The following is a 23,283-nucleotide window of genomic DNA, read 5'->3' as shown; positions in this document are numbered from 1 at the left end:
GAACTTCTGGGAGCGCCTATAAAATGAAAAAAAAAAAAAATTGTAGTGATGATATAGTTTTATTTTACTTTATAAAGTAAGTGTAATGTTTTTTAAATATTATATTTACGTAAGTTTACTTCATAAATAACTTTTTTTTACATTTAAAAAGTAAATTACATTTCGATGTAAATTTTTTACATAATTATAACCAAAATTACTTTTCAAAGTAACTTTACACTTACCATTAAAAGTAAGTTACATTTACAAGTAAAAGTAAAAATGCAAATAACTTTTACTTGTAAAAGTAAATTACTTTTTCAAGTATCTCATTTAAAAAACTTAACTTAAATAATTTAGTTTTACACGTATGTATATAATTTAGTTTTACACGTACGTATATATTTATGTAAAAAAAAAACGAATTGCTTTTAAATGTAAATTAAATATTTTTATATGAGTTATGTAAAGTAATTTACGCTAAAAAGTAATTCGGGTTTTTACATCAAAATAAGTAAAAGTGTATAAGTAAAAACTCATATTTATAACTAAACCCTGTTTCGACATTATTTTTAAAATTTCGTTATGATTTCTTATCACCGTCAGAAACGCACATATCATTCTTAATGTTATGTATATTGTTTTCCTTTACGTAATTCAGAACTCCTCAACCTCATTTATTTGTTTGACTCTCAAACAAAAATCGTAAAAACAAAGATGGTGAATGAAATTATTATGCTCAAAAATGCTTTAAAATATTTTAGAAGGTTTGAAATGCGTATTTAATTTAATAAACATTTTTCTATCAACTATGCTGTTCTTTGTTTCGTTTGGAAACTGGAATCTGTTGCTTAAGTTTTATCTGAATTATTTAAGGAATACACTACTACTTTTATGTAACATATTTATTGAGACATTTATCAATCACTTTGATTTGCTTTCGGTCAAAATGTCAGACGTTTGGAAAAACTACACCTTAATCAAAGGAAAAACATTGACTTGCAAAATATGTAGAAATATCAGTAAATACTCAAGTTCCACAACTGGAATGTGGTATCACCTAGACATGGAATCAAAAACATGGAACCAAAAAGGAAACACAGGAAAAGTTGAAAACAAAAGCTGCAACAGAATCAAAAAAGTCCAAGGTTTCACCTTTTTTTCAAAGCAACCAATCGAAGAAGTTATTTCCAGACTAACGGGACTGGATGGATTTAGTTTCTATGCCATTGTTCTTTCATTTGACCTGCAATATGTGAAAAAGGTTATGATCATAAGCAAGCAATCCAGTCAGTTAAAAAGTTTGCAACTGGCATGAGAAATGACTTTAGAAGTACTTTTAAATTTTTTGTGACCATTGGAAAACACTTTTCAATTACACTGGATGAGTATACTTCTTTAAAAAATCAAAGGTACAAGAACATTAATATTCATCTAAAGTTGTTACAGAAAAAGTGGCCGAATTTGGATTGAACATTGGCGACAGCATTGTCTGCTCAGTAACGGATGGAGCTTCCATGATGATTAAGTTTGGAAAACTTGTTTTAACTAAGCATCAAACGTGTTATACCTATGGAATGTATTTGGCAGTTCAAGAAATGCTGTACAAGAAACCATCCTGAACTTGATGTCAGCTTATTGCAAGTAACAAGCTACGAAAGTGAATTCAGCAGTGACGAATCTGAATCAGATACTAAAATCAGTTTTTTTCATGCTGTTATGAATGACAATATTCCCATTGCAATAGTTAAAGTGCACTTGCATACTGTCATCATAAAAGTTAGAAAAATGATCAAGTTATTACGAAGATCTCCAGTCAAAAATGACGTCCTTGAAGAGGAAATTAAGAAACAGCACGGAAAAGAAGTTTCGTTTATCCTTGACTGCATAACATGATCGAATCCATTGATTATTCAACAGTTTCTAAAAGTTAAAGTTTTAATGAGAAAAGTATTGTAATATATTTCTCCGCATTTGGTTTGCAGCGATGATGAAGTAAACATTTTATACGTTTCTGCTCTTGAACCAGTCAAATTGGCAGCAGAAACCCTTTGCCGATAGGATGCCACTATTCTTCATGCTTGGAAATTTTCAAGTTTCTTGTGAATAGACTGAAACAACTAGATTTAATTATTTGCGTTGCAATGAAGAGTGCAATTTTGAAACGTTTTAAAGAGAGAAGGCAGAGCATTACTGTAAGCTTGTACAGATATCTTTCCAATCCAGAATGTTTATCTGACACATAATGTTTTCAAAATGTTTTTAAAGTCTGTACTTCAAAAGGCTGCCAAGTTGTCTAGGCTTTTCCAAACAAATCCAGATGACTTAGAGTTTATTAAAGAAGTGCGTGGCTTAGAAAATCTTGAAAAAAATCAAGTTTCACTTAAAGATGAAATCGAAGAAACAACTCAGCATTTGGCCAAAAAAAAAACACCACAGTTCAAACGATGAATTCAAAGCCATTTCAAAAGAATTGTTGGTCTATGAAGCAACTGGAAAGAGAACTGCTAATCTTGAACTGTTGTTCAATGCGCTGGAGACTATCCCTCTTACAAGTATTGAGTCTGAGCGAGCCTTTTCTGCTGCAAGGTTGTTTGTGACAAAAATTCGATCCAGAATAAATGACTTACTTAATACACTTTGTTTCCTCAAAGCTCATTTTTATCAATATAACAAATATCAATAAAGATATTTTGAATTTTATAAAAATTTTATCATAGAAACTCTTTATAAAATTTTATGACTTTTTTTTTTTACGGTAAAAACTCAACCCTAGTCAAAAGTATGTAAAAAAACAACAGTTCTAAAGTATAGAAAAACTCAGTGCTTAAAGTGGAGAAAAAAAGTAACGGGATAGTATTCGGTAAACTAAAAACACCATCCTGCCTAATCATTGTTATATATAGAGATTTATAAAAAGGAGGCGGAATGGTTTATACTTTATAAAAAGGTGACGGGATGGCATCCCGCCGCATCCAACCTCACTTTAAGTACTGGAACAACTCAAAAATGTCATAATAAAAACAACAAAAAACGGTTCTTACTTTAAATATAACAATGAATTAATACGAAAAACAAGCATATATAACAAAATATTGCAAAATTTTTTATAAAAAAAAAAATCCAACAAAAAGCTTTCTAACTTGGTTAACTATTTTTTTATCTAAGTTATTTACCTTTCTGTTTCTTTTGTAACATTTTCTCGACGCTAGCGTTAGTTAAAAAAGCTTCGTGTCAAAAAACACAAAATTTCATAAAGATTTATAAATTATTAATAAGTTAGACAAAATAACTAATTATTTTTCTCAAATTTGCCACAAAAGGTCAACCGTCATACCATAGGGTATTAAATAAAAGTCATTTAAAAAAAAAATTATGCTCCAGGGACAAAGTTACCCTAGTTTACGGTACTAATCTATATAATATTTTTATAACAAAAACTGCCGACAGCACATAATAAAGTTGTGTTCAAAGTGTCTTGTATATTTATTTTAAAAATCAGAATTTGGCAATTCAGTTATTTATTCATTGAAAATTTAAAAATTAAAAACTATTATCAAGTTGTGGTAGAATATAAGTGAAATTAATAGCTCATTTTCAACTTTAAATTCGATTTTTTCATTTCTGAAAAACATAGCGTTATAAAAAATCTAGTAAATGTGTTAATTATAGCTTCATTATTCAACTGCTTATTAACATGTTTCGTTCATAGCTTTATTATTTTTACCCTACACTAGTTGCACTCTTTTTCACCTCCCCACCTACCCCATCTTCTACCCCTAAATTTCCTGGTTGGTCTATTTACCAACACCGCGCTGGTACATAAGTTAAACTTGTTTAACGTTTTAGTGTGCCAATTACAAAATATTCGCGTAAAAAAAAAAATTTTAACAAAAATGTTTACTAAAAATTTTAATAAAAAATGTATTTTTTTAATCTCAGTAAAGAAAACGTATCTAACTTTTTACAAACACTTAAAATATAATTTTGGACAATTTTTTTAAACGTGCTGGTTTTTATATATTTATTTACTTAAACAATTGTAAATTCGATTTTTTTATCCTTTTGATTTTCGAAATTTTTTACAGATATAAATATATTTACTTTTTAAACTCAATATCTACTTGTTATATAAAAAATGTGATACAACAAACATTTAACTAAAGCCAAATGCGATTACCGGTGTTGTGTTAATTGCACGATTATTATATATTTATATACTTTTTTATCCAATATTTTATTCGTGATTAAATTTAAGTATGTGCTAAATTATTGAAATACCAAGGTATCAATGAACGCAGATATCGGCATACAGAGTGTATTATCTTTTTTTAGACAATAATAAATATTCTAGCACTGTTTACTTTTTTTATTTGGTAAAACCATTCAATCAAATATGCATTTGTAACATTCAAATATTAAACATTTTAATCCACTCTGTTAAGAGATCTTTTGTAATACTTCGTATTCACGTTCGAGTTACTTTCCCTTTACAGAAAAGAAATGATTAGTATCGAAACTCCGAAACTTACAAAAATAATGAAGAAAAAAAATAATGAATTTTTCGTCCAGGTGACTTTTTTTAGTTTTTTAATAAAATGTAAATAATGTTGGAAAATATTTTTTAATTTAATAAATACTTTTATTATTGTTAGTACTTAACGTTACTTAAAGCTAAACTTAAAAATGACAGATTTTCTTCAGAGATGCATGGCAATGATTACCTGGGGTACACAAAAAAGATTTTTTTATAATAGAACCTATCTAACTCACTAACATATGTTATTTTTACTAAATATTTTCGGCAAGTAATTTAATAGTTGTTACATTTGTACATACTTAACGTGTTGAAAAAGAGCATGGAAAGCGGCTTGTCTTTTTTCAAGTTCCTATTTAACTAAAAAGAACAATAATTATGAGTCCTTTTTTAAATAATAAATAACTTTAAAAAAAAGGTTTGGACTAAATTATTTATAATATATAATACGAACCGGTCGATTTAGTACTAGTGAATCACTGCTGTGTTTCATGGTTTTCAATTTGGTTATCGTGAAGCTCTGACGCGTTTGTGGTTTTTATTTGTTTATAATTATTGTGTAATTAATTAAATAATTATAAGTTATTTCCCCCTTTGCACTTTTCACATCGTAGTTCTTTGCATTCTTAAACCTAAAAATATTTTTTTTTTTTAAATTCATTAAATTACTTTATAGATTTTTAAATAAATGCGTTTATAGTTAGTATAAACAACCTTAGAAAAATCTTGATAACATGGTCTGAGCGATTTATATGCAAATTTATTTAAAATAATATTTATAGGAAACTTTGATATTAGTAAACTAATAAACTTATTTTTTAATTTTTAATCTTTGTAATATGTTAATTTTGCTACTTTTAACTAATTACTTGATTGCTTTTGATTTTCTAAAACCTAAGTTTTAATGCTTAAATATTGTAGGTTAAATAAAATTCAAAAAAATTTGTTACACATCTCGCTTGACAACGATCTCGGCAAAATACTTTTAGGCATACTTGGGATCTAATTTTGTATACCAAAAAAACTTTTCAAAAACTTGAATTATAATATGATAGTCAAGTATATTAAATGTCGATTTGAAAATAATAAACATTCTCAGATAATTTTACTAGCTTTTTTATTTAAAGTGCACCAAGAAGACCTTACGGTCTAATCACACAGCACCGCAACATTTAACAAAATTTAGTAAGGAAGCATTTAACAATATTTAAAAACATTTAACAACATTTAGTAAGGAAGAAAGCGTTTACGCTTCCTTCCTTACCTATAACACGTATATGACCAATACAGGTATTGATCGTTAACCACTGTGCCGCAAATGTTTAAATGTTTAGTATAAAAAACAATTTTATGGTTGAAAATTTTATGGTTGTTTTATCTTAATTAACTATGGTTTATGGTTTTTAATTCTTTAATTAACTCATTTAAAAAATTAAAGAATACCTAAACCAAAAATTATCTTGTCCTATCGGATGGACAGGAAAAATCCGGTCAACTTTAAATTAATATTTCTCTAAAACCACAAATGCTTTTTATTTCTTTTATTTTTTTAATTAAACGTTATTTCCTTATCTTATTTTATATATATATCCTTATTTCCTTATCTTTAATTGTGTTGATAAACTTTTGTTTACAAATCAACGATTAGCAAAATGTTTCGGAGACAAATTGAGGTGCGTAAAAAAGTTGTGAACTTATTTTGCAAAAATCCATCAACTTCATATCGCTTCATTGCTAATCGTACAAATGTCCCAAAATCTACAGCCGTAGATATCATAAATAAGTTGAAGACTACTCAAAGCTTCGAAAAATACCTGGAAGTGGAAGAAAGAAAACTTTCCATCTAAAAAAGTAAAGTCGATTCTCAGTTCAATAGCAAGAAATCTGAACCAGCGCAGAGATCTAACAAGAAAATTCAAATTCTTTTTGAATGTAAGAACTTCGCGTTTTTATATCAAAAAGTACTAAAAAAATGCTGGAATTAAAGCATTTCATAAGTAAAATACACCTAAGAGAAGCTTAAATGGTGAAATTAAAGGCGTTCGACGCCCAAAAAAGTTGGTTAAAATAACTGGCAAATAAATGTATGTGCATAATTGAAGACGACAAAACACAGGGCAAGGCGGATTATTTACAACTTCCTGGTCAACACTTTTACTATGAGAACAAAGATAAACCTGATCAATTTAAATGTATTGAACTAACAAAGTTTGCATCCAAGTTTCTTGTGTGGCAAGCAATTTGTAGCTTCGATATGCAGTCCTCTTGTTTTGTCACTAAGAAGACCTTGACTGCCGATCTCTACATCAAAGAATGCTTGTAAAACTTTTGCCATTTATGAAAAAGCACAAATATCGATGTCTTTTTTGACCCAACCTTGCTGCTTCTCACTATTCTAAAAAAGTTCTACAGTGGTGCAAAGATAATAATGTGAAAATTGTTCCGAAAAATGCGAATTCTCCGAGTCGTCCTGAAGAGCGCAAGATTTAAGTTTTGCAATATTAAAAGAGTTCTTTGTAAGATAGGTGGAGTAAAATACATTTAAAGGACTTCCAGAAAAAGTGGATTAACGACACCAATAAGGTGAAAAAAGAAAAAATAGACAAAACGATGGCTGCAGCTCGCTATAAAATTTGATCTCTTAACAAACAGCCCATCAACCCCCTTAAAATTAATTCGAAACCCTAATTGATGTAAACACATTTAATATTTAAAAAAATTGAAATAAAAAGCATTTATGGTTTTAGAGTAATCTCAATTTAAAGTTTGTCCACCCGATAGAAAACTCGACAGATTTAAATTGAATTGTATTTAGCAAATATTGCAGAAAATGTATCCTTGGTACAAGAGAAAGCAATACCCTGACTTTTAAAACTGGAAAGCGAATCAAAATTTTACATTGAACTACAATGGTATGTGCAAGGCAAAGGAAATGGTTGGCACACTTAATATTTTTAAATGTTTATTAGAATTGTATGGGCTTATATTTAAATACAATCTTAGAAATAGAAAACAATTTTTAATAATGTAGTGTAATGTATTTCTATACTAAGTATAATTTAAAGTTAGAAAAGTTGAATTGTGTTGAGCACATTCAGAAAGGGTTTGGAACCCTCCTCCGCATTTGATGTATAGTACGGAGGGTTGAAATTAACTTGAAAGAGAAATTTGACAGGAAAGACTGTGAACTTTATCTAAAACTATTTTAGAACCGTTATTTTTCAGACTACTAAAACAGCAAATTGATTCACAAAACTCAGTTAAAGGACTTATCTAAAGGCTGGCTTTACAAAGAACAAGAAAATGTAAACTTATATATATATAACTCCATAACTACTTCCAACTTATTTAATACGAAGCAAAACATTCTAAGCAGAACTACTATATTCCAAAAATGTCTTTAAGACAATCCGAATTCTCAATATCTAAAAGAGAACCACAATTGTGGAACTCATTTCTCACAATTGTGGTCCTGAGATAAAAACGATCAACTCTTTTCAACATTTTAAATGCGTTGTTAAACATCAGTTACTTGACCTCAATATTACTGAAACAAACTATTATTTTTTAAAAACTTGTACACGTCTTGAAATTTTTCTTTTCATTTACACAATAGCTGGAAATGTTTATGGTTATATTGATAAAAATGCATTTAATTGTATTTATATTTATAAAGATACATTTATTTGGCTATTTCAATTATACATGCTCTTATATTTATATATATTTAAATATCTTATAATTTGAATTTATCTTTTATTTAATTGATACCGATTGTAAAATGTAACTGAAATTAACGGGGCAAGATGATAAGACCATCGTCTTCTGCTTGGTCCAGTCAATTTGTTACGTTAACAATTTTGTAAAAAATTTTATATTGACGAAAAAAAAACATAAAATATTTAAAAAACTTAAAAAATGTTTTTGAAAGTTTCTAGATTGTTTTTTGTTTATTATTATTTATTTTTTCAATTTGTTATTTTTTGCTATTTAATTTTAAGTGAGTCATTAACGTTTAAGAAATAATTTTGAAACTTTCAGCTTTGCAATAATCACTTAGATCCATAGACTGAACTTAAATCAAGGCTTAAGGTGCTTGCATTACACTTTTCCTACATGAAAAAAAACATAAAATAATATTTACCAACACTTAATTTTTATTTATAAATATAATTATAACGATTTGATTCCGAAAAATTTTAATGATAAATTTATAAAAAATGTGAACAAAAAGTATTCTCTTAGAATAAATCAATGAAATACTTATAAACTGCCAAGAATTAGTAGCAAGTATTCTGAATATGGAATAGCATACATGAACCAAAACTAACTTAACTTTTTTTATGTAAACTTTTAAATGAACAGCAAAGATATATAATAGTTAATAATAAAACAACTCATTGTTCACAATTTTTTTAATGCAAGTCTTTTTAGAATTAACTCCATCAAAAAAAAAATAGTAATAACTCAAGTCATAATAAATTTCAAAAGGGTTTCTACTTTTGCAATGAATTTGCAAGTTATTTTGCAAGTTATTTAGTTATTTTGCAAGTTATTTAGTTCAGGAACTAGAAAATAATAACAGCCAAATTTGTGCAAAATTTTATGAGAAAAATACCTTTGAGTTTTGATGTATCAGTTTTGTGTACAGTTTTGATGTATCATCCTTGTGTACATCAAAACTGATGTACAAATATCATTATTCGTACTATTTTCATTATTCACTATGCACTACATTATTCGTACTATTTTCATCATTATTGGTAATATTTTTTATATTATTCCAAAAGAATATGAAGCTTTAAAAAAAAAATTTTTTTTTTCCTTGTAAACAATCTTAAGTATCACTTTCAAAGCAAATCAAACACGAGTAATCAAGAGTCAACAATTAAAGAAAATCAAACACGAGAAATCAACGAGTCAACAATCAGAAAAAATTAAACACGAAAAATCAAGAGTCAACAACCAGAGAAAAGTCAATATTTGACAAAAAGCCTTTTTTTTAAAACTTTCAACTTCCCCAATAAACAAAGGGATTGTTAATTTTACACGACCATAGTTCTTGTACAGTAAAAATGGTTTTTCAAAGTAAGGTAATTATAAACCCAAAGTTAGTCCACACATTGTGAGTTTGTTCCTGATATTAATAAATAATGAATATAAAGAAAGTAACAAAAAAAATTTAATACAAATAGCCATAATTTTAAGTGCTATGTTTTTATTTGAAATTTTTTTATAGTATATCATAGAGTCAGTTTTTAAAAATGTATATGATTTTAAAAGTGTTGCATAATTTTATGCAAATACCGTTTAAAAAAAGAAAATTGTATTAGTTTAATTTATTATTTACATAATTCTCAAATAACTCGCAATATAACTTTAATACTTATACTATAATATATATGTTGTTATTTAAATGTATCATGCATGATATACTTATATCACGTTCTTACATAATTCTGTAATATACAAAAATGCTTAACGTAGTATAAGCTAAATTAATTTATACAGTTTATATTAAGAATATTGGTGGTATGATATTGGCTATTAATGTTTATTTTATTTATAAGTAATTAAACAAATGTCTAGAATTGTCAAAAATTATATGCATTAATTTTTTTTAAATTAGTTATTAAGGTGCTCAAAGAAGTCCAAACAGTATTATCGCAGAGCACCGCAGAATAGCATTTAATTTAAATAGCATTTATTATTATTAATAATAATAATCTATTTATAAAACTATATAGTTGAAAAAACGTTTAATTTCGCACACTTTATCAAAGAAAACAAATGAAAGAGGTTTAGTATACAGAGTTAAAATAATAAAAACTATACATTATTAAAAGTATTTATGGTTATAATATAAAAGTTACAATTTTATTTATTAAAGCAAATTTCAAGTAAAAAAAACGTAAATATTGTAAAATAATAAGCAAGCATTATAAACTTAAAATTTTCCTTATAAAACAGAATATTCATTGAAATGCGTTTAATACATGAGTAACAAGTTATTTTTTTTAAACCATTTTTTTTTTTTTTGTGCACATTTTCAAAGTTTGTTTATTTTTATTGTTACTGCACCAAGCAATGTTTGCGTAATTAAGATACCAATGAATAAAAGAAAAACTTTATATATAAGTTTAATTTAAAATAGGTTTTGCTATATAAGGTACGCCAATGTTCTTCGAGATTTTACTTTCAAAATAATCTCACTGATCTCTCCATATTATACTATTGTCAAAGTGTACGAGTAGTTTCTCTCTCTTTCTCTTTCTCTCTCTCTCTCTCTCTCTCTCTCTCTCTCTCTCTCTCTATCTCTCTCTCTCTCTCTCTCTCTCTCTCTCTCTGTCTCTCTCTCTCTCTCTCTCTCTTTCTCTCTCTCTCTCTCTCTCTCTGTCTCTCTCTCTCTCTCTCTCTCTCTCTCTCTATATATATATATATATATATATATATATATATATTGAAAAAAAAAGAAAATGTCAATTTTCGATACAATAAAGCTAGTAAATATATATTTCATAAACAAGAACAGTAAAACAAGTGGGAACAAATAGATAAAGAAAGTTAATGTCTTCTTCTTGCTCCGGCCATTAATTTTATTTGTAAATTTATGTAGATTGTAACATTTCTTCAACAGCAAAATATAATGTTCAAAACAAAAAAAAAAAGATGACATGAGAACGTATGAGATAACACAAGGATTTATAAAATATAATCATAAAGATAAGTGCGATAGAAAATAATATTGTAAACAAACAGAAATGTGCAAAATAAATGCAATCATGCATACACTCAAACTTTTACATAAAGTATTAAAAAATCATAGATCAAATATACGACAGAAAATATAAACAGTACACAAAAATTTAAAAACTGTTTTTTTTTTCTTTCGTTATTTTTTGCTTGAAGGAAAACGCGTAACGGAGTAATTTTTTATTAAGTTCTCTTTTTTATTATTATTTTTCATTCTAAAGCGACTTCTGTGAAGTAACTAGAAAACCAAATTTTCGAAAATATTTCAATTTATATTTAGTTAAATGTTAAGCTTATCATTTTAACTATGATGAGTGAACATTTAACTTTAAATGTACTTTGTTTGTTAATCTAGTCTAGTATTATCGACAAGCAGCGCTAATGAGCAACGTAGAACGACTTTATATGGTGAATTAAATTTTTGAAACTTATCGATGTATCATAATCACTAACATGCTGGTGTTTAATTTAAGTTATTTTAAGTGTTAATACAATTGATCCTTTGGTTTTAAATAATGTATCGGAAGACAAATTATTATCTCTGATTTAATAAATTATTTCTAAATAATGAGTCAAACACGTATAGGCCTGTTACAAATACACATTGGTCGCTATTATTAAAACTTCTAAACTTTAATTACTTTTGGCATGGTTTTGCCTAATTGTGCAGTGCATTGTGTTTTGCACGGTTGATAATTTATCGTCTAGAAAAACAAAGTAACTTATCTATTAGCTAAGTTTTAATTTTATATTATTTTATATATATATATATTTTTTTTTTTTTTTTTTAGTTTTTTGTATGTATTTGCCTTTAAAGTAAACTTTCCCTTTTCATTATGTATATATATATATAAATTGTTTATATATAGAAATATACTGTAACTCAAATTAGTAAAAACACTTATCTAATTTTATATATAATCTTATATATAAATATACATATATATATATATATATATATATATATATATATATATATATATATATATATATATATATATATATATATATATATATATATGTATATATATAAACCAGGGCGATAAGACAAGTTTGGTTTTATCACCAAGCTTAATAAAACTGAAATTTATTTAATACATTTTCACAATGTTTATATTACACTTATGTTGGCGGTCTACGCGGCGCCAAAGATAGAGTGCACGGAGAGATTACCAGCAATTCAGCCAGGCATAATTTTCTATGCAATCATGAAGTGCTCGATCAAAATAGTCTGCCCAATTTTGTTGTTATCTCAACGTCGGTTAAACAATTCAAAAAGAACTATGATAAATGGATCAGTTAAATTGTTCGTTGGTCTACTATAGCTGGGTCTCGGTAGAATTCCAGCTTATAGAAGATTCAACTGTTGTTGTAGATTAACATTAAATTAAAGTTAAAACTCAAAGTATCATATAATATAAGTATAAGTATAAATACATTTCGTTTTTTTTATTTTTTATTTTTTTCCTGTGTTATTAAATTAAAAATAAAATTAAAAAAAAACACACGCACGCATCGCATTTGTACGCACTCTCTCGCACACAAACACACTAGTAGATACTCAGAAATTAAAAACAAATATATATATATATATATATATATATATATATATATATATATATATATATATATATATATATATATATATATATATATATATATATATAAATGAATTATGATCATTGTATGTATAAAATATATGCAAGAAAAAAACCTTTTGTTTAAGTTTTAAGATCATTATTTGATAAAAAAATTAATTATATTAAACTTATAAGGATATAATTTTACATAGGCGGTTTTTGTTTTAAGTGGCTGATTTCTCCCTACTCTGTACAAATAATTGTTAGAAAAGAAAAAAAGAAATAGAAAATAAGTAAACCGTTTGTTATTATTCAAATTTGGCGCTAATAGAATAATTGATTCGTGCATAAATACATCTTGTTAATAATTTGCTGACAACAAACTAAAATTTGAGCAAGTAAAAAAGTGATTAACGCAAATTACTTTTAATGTTTTTGAAATAACCTTAATTATTTCCATATACAAAACCAAGCCCGTGGAGATAATTTAAAATAGCGTTTAATCAGTCGCTTAAAATTAATTTAAAAGTACGTTAGATACATTTTAGACAAATTTTAAAAATTTATGGGAAATAGATCTTGAAGTTAAACTCGAATTCCCGGGTTAGAAAAAAAGATTAAAATTTTTTTATTTATTTATAAAAGGTAAAAAAATAACTGCCCCTAATAAAAAAAAGCAAACAAAAAATATATGCAGAAAGCAAAGAAATTAATTGTAACTACAAATATGCACTAAACTTATATATATTTTTGTTCTTTTATCAATGCGAAGTGCTTGTATATAGTTAACTCGTTTACAATAAATATAAAATCTGAAAAAAATTAGGATAGTTTCAAAATGATAATGCTAGTTTCAAGTAAGATCTTTGTTATTCATTTGGGTTGGGGTGGGGGAGGGGTGGGGAGGGTGTTTGGGTGGTGGGTGGAGGATTAGTTGTAATAAAAGGAGAAAACTAAAACAGAACTAAAACATAGACATTGTATTTAATTTCTTTTGGAACTTTTATCTCTCAGGAATATTCTTAGACTTTTCTTTCAAAGTAATGCAAAAAAAAAAAAATTTTATTTAATGAAATCACAAAATAAACAATGCAAGATAAAAAAGACAAAACCAACACATTGCAATTTTGTTTTATCAAGGATACAAAAAGAATTAACGAAAAAATTAAAAGAAACCATTGCATCCCAAGTTCCTTTTTTTCGCTCATTTAGTACCGCAATCAATTTTTATGAATAGAAACAAAGAAAAAAGAGTATCTTTAAAATTTACATTTTTTTCCTGCTCAACCTACGCAGAGTACAATGAAAAATTATGTTGATTAACCCTAAATCATTATTGGAAAATGAGCAAACAAAAAGCTACAAACCTAATAGAAGGGTCGCGCAAGTGGAGGGAGGGAGGGGGGAATTACTGTGGGAATTGGTGATGGTTCAAATAAGATCTGAGTAGAAAAATGTTCGAAATCAAAAAACGGTGGTTTCGCTCTATAATTTTTACTAACCAATATTAATTTAATCAAGTTTAATTTAAATATACAACTAATTAATTAATTATAAAGTTTAAAAAAGCTAAAGAAAAATTACGTAAAATAACATTTTATTACCAAAAACTAATATCCAAATAATTTGAGATTTAAAAGAATTTGAATCTTTATTTTAACAATTAAAAAGTTATTCTCTAAAAACTTTTTTAATGTGGTTTACTTTTTGATTTGAAATCTTGATGATTTCATTATATTTATTTTTAATTAACCTCAGAGCCTAGGGTTTAAATAAATAAACCTTAAGTAGAGATCATTATATAGGGGTTATATAAGAGTTATATAGCCTTTTTACATATAAAAGATTGTCTTATATTAAAAACAGTATAAATTTATTCAAAACGGAAGAGGGGTTTCACGCATACATCTCCACAACAAGGTACTGATTTAGGGGTAGGTGCATCAAATATCAATTGTGGACATGAGTTAGGTCCTTTTCTGTCACAAAGTCGTTTTAAACAATTTTTGTCATAAAGTCTTTTTAAACAACTTAAAATTTTTAGAAAAAACGTTAAAAATGTTTGAGTTTTGCGGTAAGGACGTAAAGCAACGACGGTCCTGGAAAATTTAATTCTAACCTAGCACATGAACATTTTTCTTGCCGGTAATGTAAAATTTTATCAATCCTATATGAAAAAAAAACAAACAAAAAAACCACTAAAAAGAGTTATATCAGCAATTAAATAAGACTTTAGGATTGTTATAAAAACGTGTTTAAACAGTTTCCTAATTGTTTCTTTTTGTTGTTTTTTAAAAAAAAAAGTAAACAGTTATAAAGAATTATTTTTGGATTGCGTAGAAGTTTTATTGATTTTATTCAAAATTTATGACAATGGTGTTATTTATTTGAATCCATTTTGTTGGTAATAGTAAGCTTTATGGCTTTTATATAAAACATTAAAACTAAAACTTTTTATTAACTTTTTTCTCCCATCTAAACTAAAACTTCTAATCCGCTGTTATTTGTTTTTTAATTTAATTAACCTTTATTTATTGCATTCTTTTATATCATGATTTTTTATCTAACTTAAACCTAGTAGTTTTATTATTTGCTTTTGTTTTTTTTTCCTATAAAAAAACACTACTCTGTTTTTTAAAGCATTTTTTTCTCCCTTAGCATATAGCAAATATGTACAACAGTTTTAATGAGTTAAAAGGCTATAAACGAAGTTTTCTCTCTGGCTTAGACTGTTAAAGATCGACTCTTTGGATTGACTGTACTAGCTATTTTAACAATAAAATATCGCAATAAATTTTGAGTGAAATGTTATTTTACAAATTTTATTCTACCGGATAGTGGTTAAAAAAAAATATATATATATATATATATATATGTATATATATATATATATATATATATATATATATATATATATATATATATATATATATATATATATATATATATATTATATATATATATATATATATATATATATATATATATATATATATATATGTATATATATATTAGGCTTTTAAGAAAGAAAACCACAAGCAATGTTTTTTTGTTGAAAAAAAAATCTCATATTCTCTCATTTAAAACGTGAGATTATGTCATATTTTATTCCACTTCGCGTAATTTTATTTAATCTCATAAAGCCTACTATACAAATTTAACATTTTATCTAAAGAATTCTACAACGTTACAACGACTTCGTAACGCTATTTTGACCAGCAGCTGCGCGATTTAAAAGTGAAAAACCTTAGCGACGGAAAAGAACGTTTTGCGAAAAACAAGCAATTAAAAAGTACGATTTTAAATAAAAAATTAAGATTGTGCAAATTATCTGAAAATAACGTCTAAAACAAACGTAGTTATTTTATATTATAAGATTACTCCTTTAAAAAATTTTTTATAAACATTTAATCGATACAAAAATTAAAAAAGTTGCATTACAAAAATCTTACTCTAATTTTTTTAATGTTAATTTTTTAATATAATTTAGGAATTATATGGTTGACTATTTTCACTTTGCATACTTATATATTTAATTTTTCTTTTTCATTTATTATCCTTTAGTGACTGAAAATTTTTTAAATATTGCACTTACACCAAGCTTTTGCGAATCGGGCGCCTTTTATAATTACCTAACGTTTAAAAAATTAATGTGGTATTTGCCATACTTCGTGGAGTAATTACAAAACGGTACTATCACCAGTATCTTAAATGTTTAATTTACTAACAAATAAATAACAACTCCTTTTTTAAAAAACAACAGCAACAACAACAAAAAACACTTTTAAATAAAACGGACAATAAAAAATTAAAAATAGAAAAAGACAACAGTTTAGAGTAAAAACTCTATTTTGGATTTAACGTAACTAAAGCTAAGTAAATAGTTATAAGTATAGTTTTAGCATAAAAGTAAAATATAGTTTTAAGCATGTTATCTATAGAAATTTTATTGGAGACATAATTGACTACAAAAATGGATACTCAATCATCTTAAGTATTTGTGTTCCATGAAATAATTTAAAATGATAAAACGACGCAATGTTTTGATTTTGATTTTCATGATTCTCTGACATAATTGATAATCAAATATCGACTTTGCTTTAAACAATGGCTTGATAAAACTTTTACCAAATTTTATCAGACTTATGTAATAAAAAACAGTTGCAATTGCGGAATTTTTAAATTGAGAAATTTTATGTTGTAGAAACCATGTGTTTTTTTAAACAAAGCTTTAGATCAGTAAATCTTTAGTAATGTTATGACGAGTTAGCTGTTTACACAGTACAGATTTTTATTATATAGTAAGAACGGGTTTCAATTTTAAGACTGTAATTCTGCAGCTCTATAATGTTTGTTTTAACATCCGGTTCATTTCTCAAAATTATACTTTGGTATTAAACTACTTGGTAAGATATTATATATACATATATATATATATATATATATATATATATATATATATATATATATATATATATATATATAAATATATATATTTACTGCGAAAATATATAGTTTTTATTATGTAATAGTATTTTTACTTTATATATATGTATATATTTATGTGTGTGTGTATGTGTGTGTGTGTTTAAACAGGCTTTTTTTATAATATATCTGGTTATTTTAAAAGTAGACTCTTAAAAGACTTTGTTTGTTTTGTTACGAATTATATGCTGTAACGTTATTTGTAAATAAATATGTGTTAAGCTAAGGATGACATTTTGTAAATATAGCGCAAAAGTTTAAAAAAGAACACGTTAAAAGCAACAAACTGCTTTGCTTGATGTTTTGCTAATTATTACGCTTTATTATTAGACTTTGCTGATAACTACGCAAAAAAAAAACCAGTTGTTATTTTACGAGCGATGCTAAACCCTTATTTATGAAAGATTTTAGAATTTGATATAAAATTTATTTACGCGCAATAGAAAAAATCTTTTGTTTGTAATGGAATTCGAATTGAAGCCTTTTTTACAATGAAAAAGCAGGTTTATTTGTTTTACAAATTTGAGGTAATTATAAAAATCATAAATTAATTTAGTTTACTTATTTCTTTAGTTTATTTATTCCTTTAATTTATTTATTTCTTTAGTTTATTTATCTTTTCTTTACGAAAATAATGTTAATTTTTTGAAAAGCTTATTAAGCCGTTCAACTCAATTCTTTTTACGCGTTCATTCAAACTGGGTGATCGTATACATTCCATCTATTAATATCAGTTTCTTTGTTTCAAAACCGTTTAAAAAATCTTTTTCAATAGTTTCAGCGTATATTTCCAATATAAAAATAACCTATACAAAATTATGACGTATAAATCAAGATTAATTTAATTTTTTAACCATTTGGTTTAAATTCTAAAGTTGAAAGAAAAAATCCCAAATAGAATATTAATGAATTTAACTGTTTTTATTTTAAATCAAATCTTAACCGTTAAATAAGCATTCTATTAAAATTCTAAACGTCTATGTGATTAAAGGCTTATTCTTTTTAATTTGTTAAAGATATATAGTTATAATTATTTTTAATTAAGAGTAGATTAGAAATGCGTAGAAAAATAACAAAGAACGCGTTAACTAATTTTTAAAATAAAAACGTGAGTATTTTAAATAAAAAATTTGGACTGCTTAAAAAGCGTTTTTTATTGACTATAATGTTCGAAACTTTAATAACAAAGTCCTTTCTTGTTTTAACTTAGTAAAGTCAAGATGTCGCCTGATTTATATTTTGAATGCTTTATAATATTTGCGTAAAGTAACAAATTAATAATTAACTAAACTGCGGTTTAAAACCTACTCTTATAATGATTCTCTTTTTTATTTCTGGTGGAAGAATGCGTTTTTGAAATTTTGTAGTTGTTTACAAAAATTTAATGGAAAATAGGTTTATTTGAAAATATAAAGGTAAGGTTTACTTACAATGTTTGTAAATATCAGATCACTTTTACTACTGAAATAGAATATGACGAAATTAATTTTTATAATTTTTTAAACTTTTTTTTTGACTTATTGATAATTTAATAACATAAGTGATTTGTTTTATTGAATTTTATATATATATATATATATATATATATATATATATATATATATATATATATATATATACACACACACATACATACATACATACATACATACATACATACATACATACATACATACATACATACATACATACATACATACATACATACCTACGTACGTATGTACGTACACTCACACATACATTCATGGGTACATATAAAAATATCTGATTTATCTATTATTTTTATTCCACAGTAAAATTTTATGGATAATTTATTATTATATAATGCATATAAAGCATTTAACCATATAATAAAAACTGACTTATCTATAATTTTTACAACGCATTATTTTCAGAATTATATACTATATAACAAAATATAAAAATGTATGAAACTCATAACGACTCTCGAACTAAAGATCTCACTCAAAGTTGTCATAATTTTATTACTATGTTTATCATTATTTAGTTATATTATTATAGATTTTATGCTTTTTTAATTATTTTTTTATTATATACATTAATACTTGCACGCCTAAACTTCATAGTTCACCAGTAATTGTTGTTTAAAAAAAAAATTAAGTTTAAATACGATTGCACTTGCTCTATGTACTAATTTATATAAAAAGATATTTTCTGGATATTTTCACTTAGTCTTTGCACAACTTTTAAATTCAGAATATAGAACATTTTTTTATCTTATCTAAAGGGATGTAAAGAAACTTTAACATTTTAAAAATACGATTATATATTCCGACTGTGTTTCATCATGCGTAACAAAAAGCCCGCGTGCTGTGTTTGAAATGAATGTTTATTTTAATTTATTGAGGACAATTGTTTTAATTATTTAACTAATCGACTATCACTTCTATTCACTCTAGAAAGCATTGTCTTGCTTAGGAATCGGTTAATTTTGTTTTAAGAATAGTTTGTCAGAGTTGTTAACCTTTTCTCGAAAATGTATTTAGCGAGGTTTTAGGAGTTAATTTACTATTGGAGACTGTTTTAGATTTTTTGTGTTATATATTTATATATAGCTTTACATTTTTATGAGAAGTTTTAAGCTGAAAGAAAAAACATGAGAGACCAAATCGCTGAAGCTTTCCAAGTTTTAAAAGATTTTTTTTTTATTTAATTATTTCAAAGAAACTTTATGTAAAAAAGTATCAATGTTATTAAATTTATTATTATAACTATAAAGCTTTCAAGGAGATAGCGTCGTACGACTTTTTACCTTTAACGGTTTATAACTGATTTTTGAAACTGTTTTAATTGTTTTTTGTGCGTTCTTACTGCTTGCTAATAAAAATGTTTTCGCTTTTCACGCTGCGTCTTATTGAACGTTCTTAAAATGAAGCTACTTTTTTTTTAATGCGTAATTAAAAAAAATAATAATATTAATTAAAAATTGTTTCAGACAAATTTAGAAAGTAATATTTTTAGAAACAGGAAATATTTTGGATAACTTTTAAGGAAAAAATAACTTTAATAGAATTGCGAAGTCTTGTATATTTGCTTGGCAGTACATCGAAGCTGTTTATGCTTTAATGAGCTTCGCTGGCGTGTTTAACAGGTTTTTCGACGTTGAACCGCAAGTTGGTGAAATGCACTTGATTTATCGGAAGAATTTATACTCAAGCTTTGTTTCAACAGGGTCACCATTACGATGAAAAAGATTGTTATACTGTTATATTGCGACGTAATTCAACGACGGAAATAAAAGACAACTAGCATTTGTAATCTATTATAAGCTTACTGGTCGCTTTAGGGATTTAATTTATTAATAAGATAGGCATGTTTTTGCTGTTGTTACATGAAATCGAGGTTGTCATTAAAACCCTTTCAAAAGTCTGCGGTTTAAAACTTATTTGTGATAGCCGGATTATAAATTATTTGAATATATATTTTTGTGTTTAGCTAAAGCAACGTTTTTCTGAGATCAAAGGAATATATGTGATGTTTTGATTTTTTTACTATTTCTTTATTGGGTTTTATTTAAAGTACAGATAATGGCATGGATAAGTAAATATTGAATATCATTTTAATTTTTTATTTATAGTGATCATAACAAGTTAAATTAACTAGTATTTAAAAAAAAAAATTAATGAAGTAAAAAAAAAAAAAATGACGGAAAGTCTGCCAGAGGATCAAAACAAGAATCAAAATGAGAAAAACGAAGAACAAATTACATCCTACAACAATGGCAGTGAAATTTATCATATTGGAGGTATTATATGTTTGCATTAATGCAATAATGTTGATTGGTTCTGCTTAAAAGTTTTTTTTATTATTGATGTTAGTTGTATTGCATTGTAATTCTGAAACTGAAACATTTTTAAGTCAAAATTTACTTTTTTTTATTGTTTGTTTTGTTTAATGTAAACATTTTTATTCATCCTGAACTTTTATGTCTGACTTTATGACAAGTGATTTAAAAATATTTTCTGTATAAAAAATTATATACGCATGTTGACTTAATCTGGATTCCTTTTTTTTTTCTTACATTTATTAAAGTCTAAATATTTTACTCATTTAAAATAACTTGTTAAAATGTTATTTTTGTTTGTTTTTCAATTATAAATTATTTGTCAAAAAATATTTGTAATGAAAAATGCGCTGAAATTGTTGCCGTTTTTTTGGTCTATTCTTAATTTTTTTTTAAAAGTTCTCAATCATTTTGGAAATAAAAGAGGCGGTATTCTTTGCGTTTTAATGAAGTTTTTCAGATATTAATATTTAAATTGAATTAAATTGTGTTCAATTTTTAATTGTAAAGCTTTATAATCTGATTCTTGTCTTGCTCTGTGTTTTATTGATTCTTTTAAATAGGTTGGTTTATATATTAATATTTACCTTGTTTTCCAGATGGATTTTATTATCAATTTAATTCAAAGCTAAAAATAGTTGTCATAGTGATCAACACATATTTTAAATTTTTATCTTCTAAAAATATCGTTTTTTGCGTGACATTAAATAATTTTTAAAAAATCAACTAAATAATTAAATGTTTTTAAATTTAAAATATTTACTCTTAAAAATTGCTTTCTCGACTACTGTAATTAAAGTAAACTAAATTATTTTGATTGATTTCTTTAATTTGTGTGCAATAAATTCAAAAAAAAAGTTAGTTTCTTTCATATAATTGTTTGTTTTAAAAATTATCACTCAACCTAATATTTTTTTATAGAACAACTGTTAATAGCAATTTTGCTTTTTTATACTATTGACATAAGTCACTGTTTGCTTTTATAAACTTGTTTGCTATTTTAGACACTGTTTACATAGAAAGCCAACGTTCTGATATGCCATACTACATATGCTCAATAAGAGATTTTAAAAAGGTGAACTTCATTTAGTAATTTATATAAATTTAAGCAATAGATCAAATGTTTTTTATTTTTACTTTATACTATTTGAAAATTTAATATATATAAACATTTTTTTAAAATACTTCCAATTTAATAATAGCATTTAAAATTTTGTATCAATAATGGGTGTGATTAGGTGCGGTTTCAAGGGGTGGGGTGTCATACCCCTAAATAAGGTCATATTCAGTTGTTGTTTTTTTAAGTATAGTCAGAATTTGACACAGCAGATTTTTAGTTTTAAGGACCTTTTTTTATGGAAGCCAGTTAACACTTTTTTTAAATATGCCCCTCCCCATTTTTTTATCCCTAAAATTATCCCTGGGTGTGATTTAAAGATAAAAAAATTTTAAAATAAAGTTGCCTCAGTATCTTATTGAGAATACATTTTTATTTTAAAGGGACAAGTTATTCCCTTCATAAAATTTGGTCCTTTTCCATTTCCACAGCAGGTGGTTTTAAATCTTATAATTCTTTATAAAATTTTCTTGGATTTTTTAGCAGCACGTGGCAGCAATACTAAATTTGGTTTTAATATATTTAGAGTAAGAAAGAGAATATTACTATTGATGTAGTCTGGTATTATCGACCATGTGAAATTCCAGCTTCTGTTTATCAGTTACTTCTTCAAGATAGAAATGCAGAAAATGGTATAACATGTTAACAACTGTTTTATTTATTTATTTATTTTTTTTATTTAAAATTTGAATTTGAATTTTTTAATTTTTCTAATTTAAAGGATCAGCTAGTAACATTTTGGAAAACCCAGTTGTTAAAGAGCGTGAATTGTTTATATCTGATGCTATTGATATGTACCCTGCTTCTGCATTAAGGTTGACTTTTATTGAATATGTGTGTATGCAGAAGATACCGTTTGACAATCAATTTCTTTATCTTTAATGCTTTCATTTTATGATTAAAGTTGTAACATATTTTCTGTTTTCTATGTACTCTACCTTTAAAACCTGTCAAGCTATATAATACTAATTATTTATTAGGTAACAGGTTTTTTTAAAGTAATTTAAAATGTTACTTTACAAAGTTG

At 25.6% G+C, this 23,283-nt stretch overlaps 1 protein-coding gene across 8 annotated transcripts in view; it reads left to right on the top strand.

Moving 5' to 3' along the window:
* The window catches only part of LOC100211299 (arginine-glutamic acid dipeptide repeats protein), a 46,484-nt gene that overhangs the window by 15,612 nt on the left and 7,589 nt on the right, over positions 1-23,283 (top strand). For 2 of the 8 annotated variants that reach the window (XM_065812420.1, XM_065812416.1), the window contains exons 1-5: positions 4,393-4,551; positions 20,933-21,100; positions 22,144-22,214; positions 22,783-22,888; positions 22,978-23,071. In XM_065812420.1, the coding sequence (XP_065668492.1) occupies positions 20,998-21,100; positions 22,144-22,214; positions 22,783-22,888; positions 22,978-23,071 (374 nt within the window). In that variant the 5' untranslated portion in view covers positions 4,393-4,551; positions 20,933-20,997. Of the gene's footprint in view, positions 1-4,392; positions 4,552-16,994; positions 17,256-18,653; positions 18,750-20,932; positions 21,101-22,143; positions 22,215-22,782; positions 22,889-22,977; positions 23,072-23,283 lie in introns of those variants that run through there. The other 6 variants (XM_065812421.1, XM_065812417.1, XM_065812418.1 and 3 more) reach the window with 5 other exon arrangements.

The sequence above is a fragment of the Hydra vulgaris genome, chromosome 12 (genome assembly GCF_038396675.1).
Source record: "Hydra vulgaris chromosome 12, alternate assembly HydraT2T_AEP".
In the NCBI taxonomy this organism is placed as follows: domain Eukaryota; kingdom Metazoa; phylum Cnidaria; class Hydrozoa; order Anthoathecata; family Hydridae; genus Hydra; species Hydra vulgaris.
This window is presented reverse-complemented; position numbering and strand designations above follow the sequence as displayed.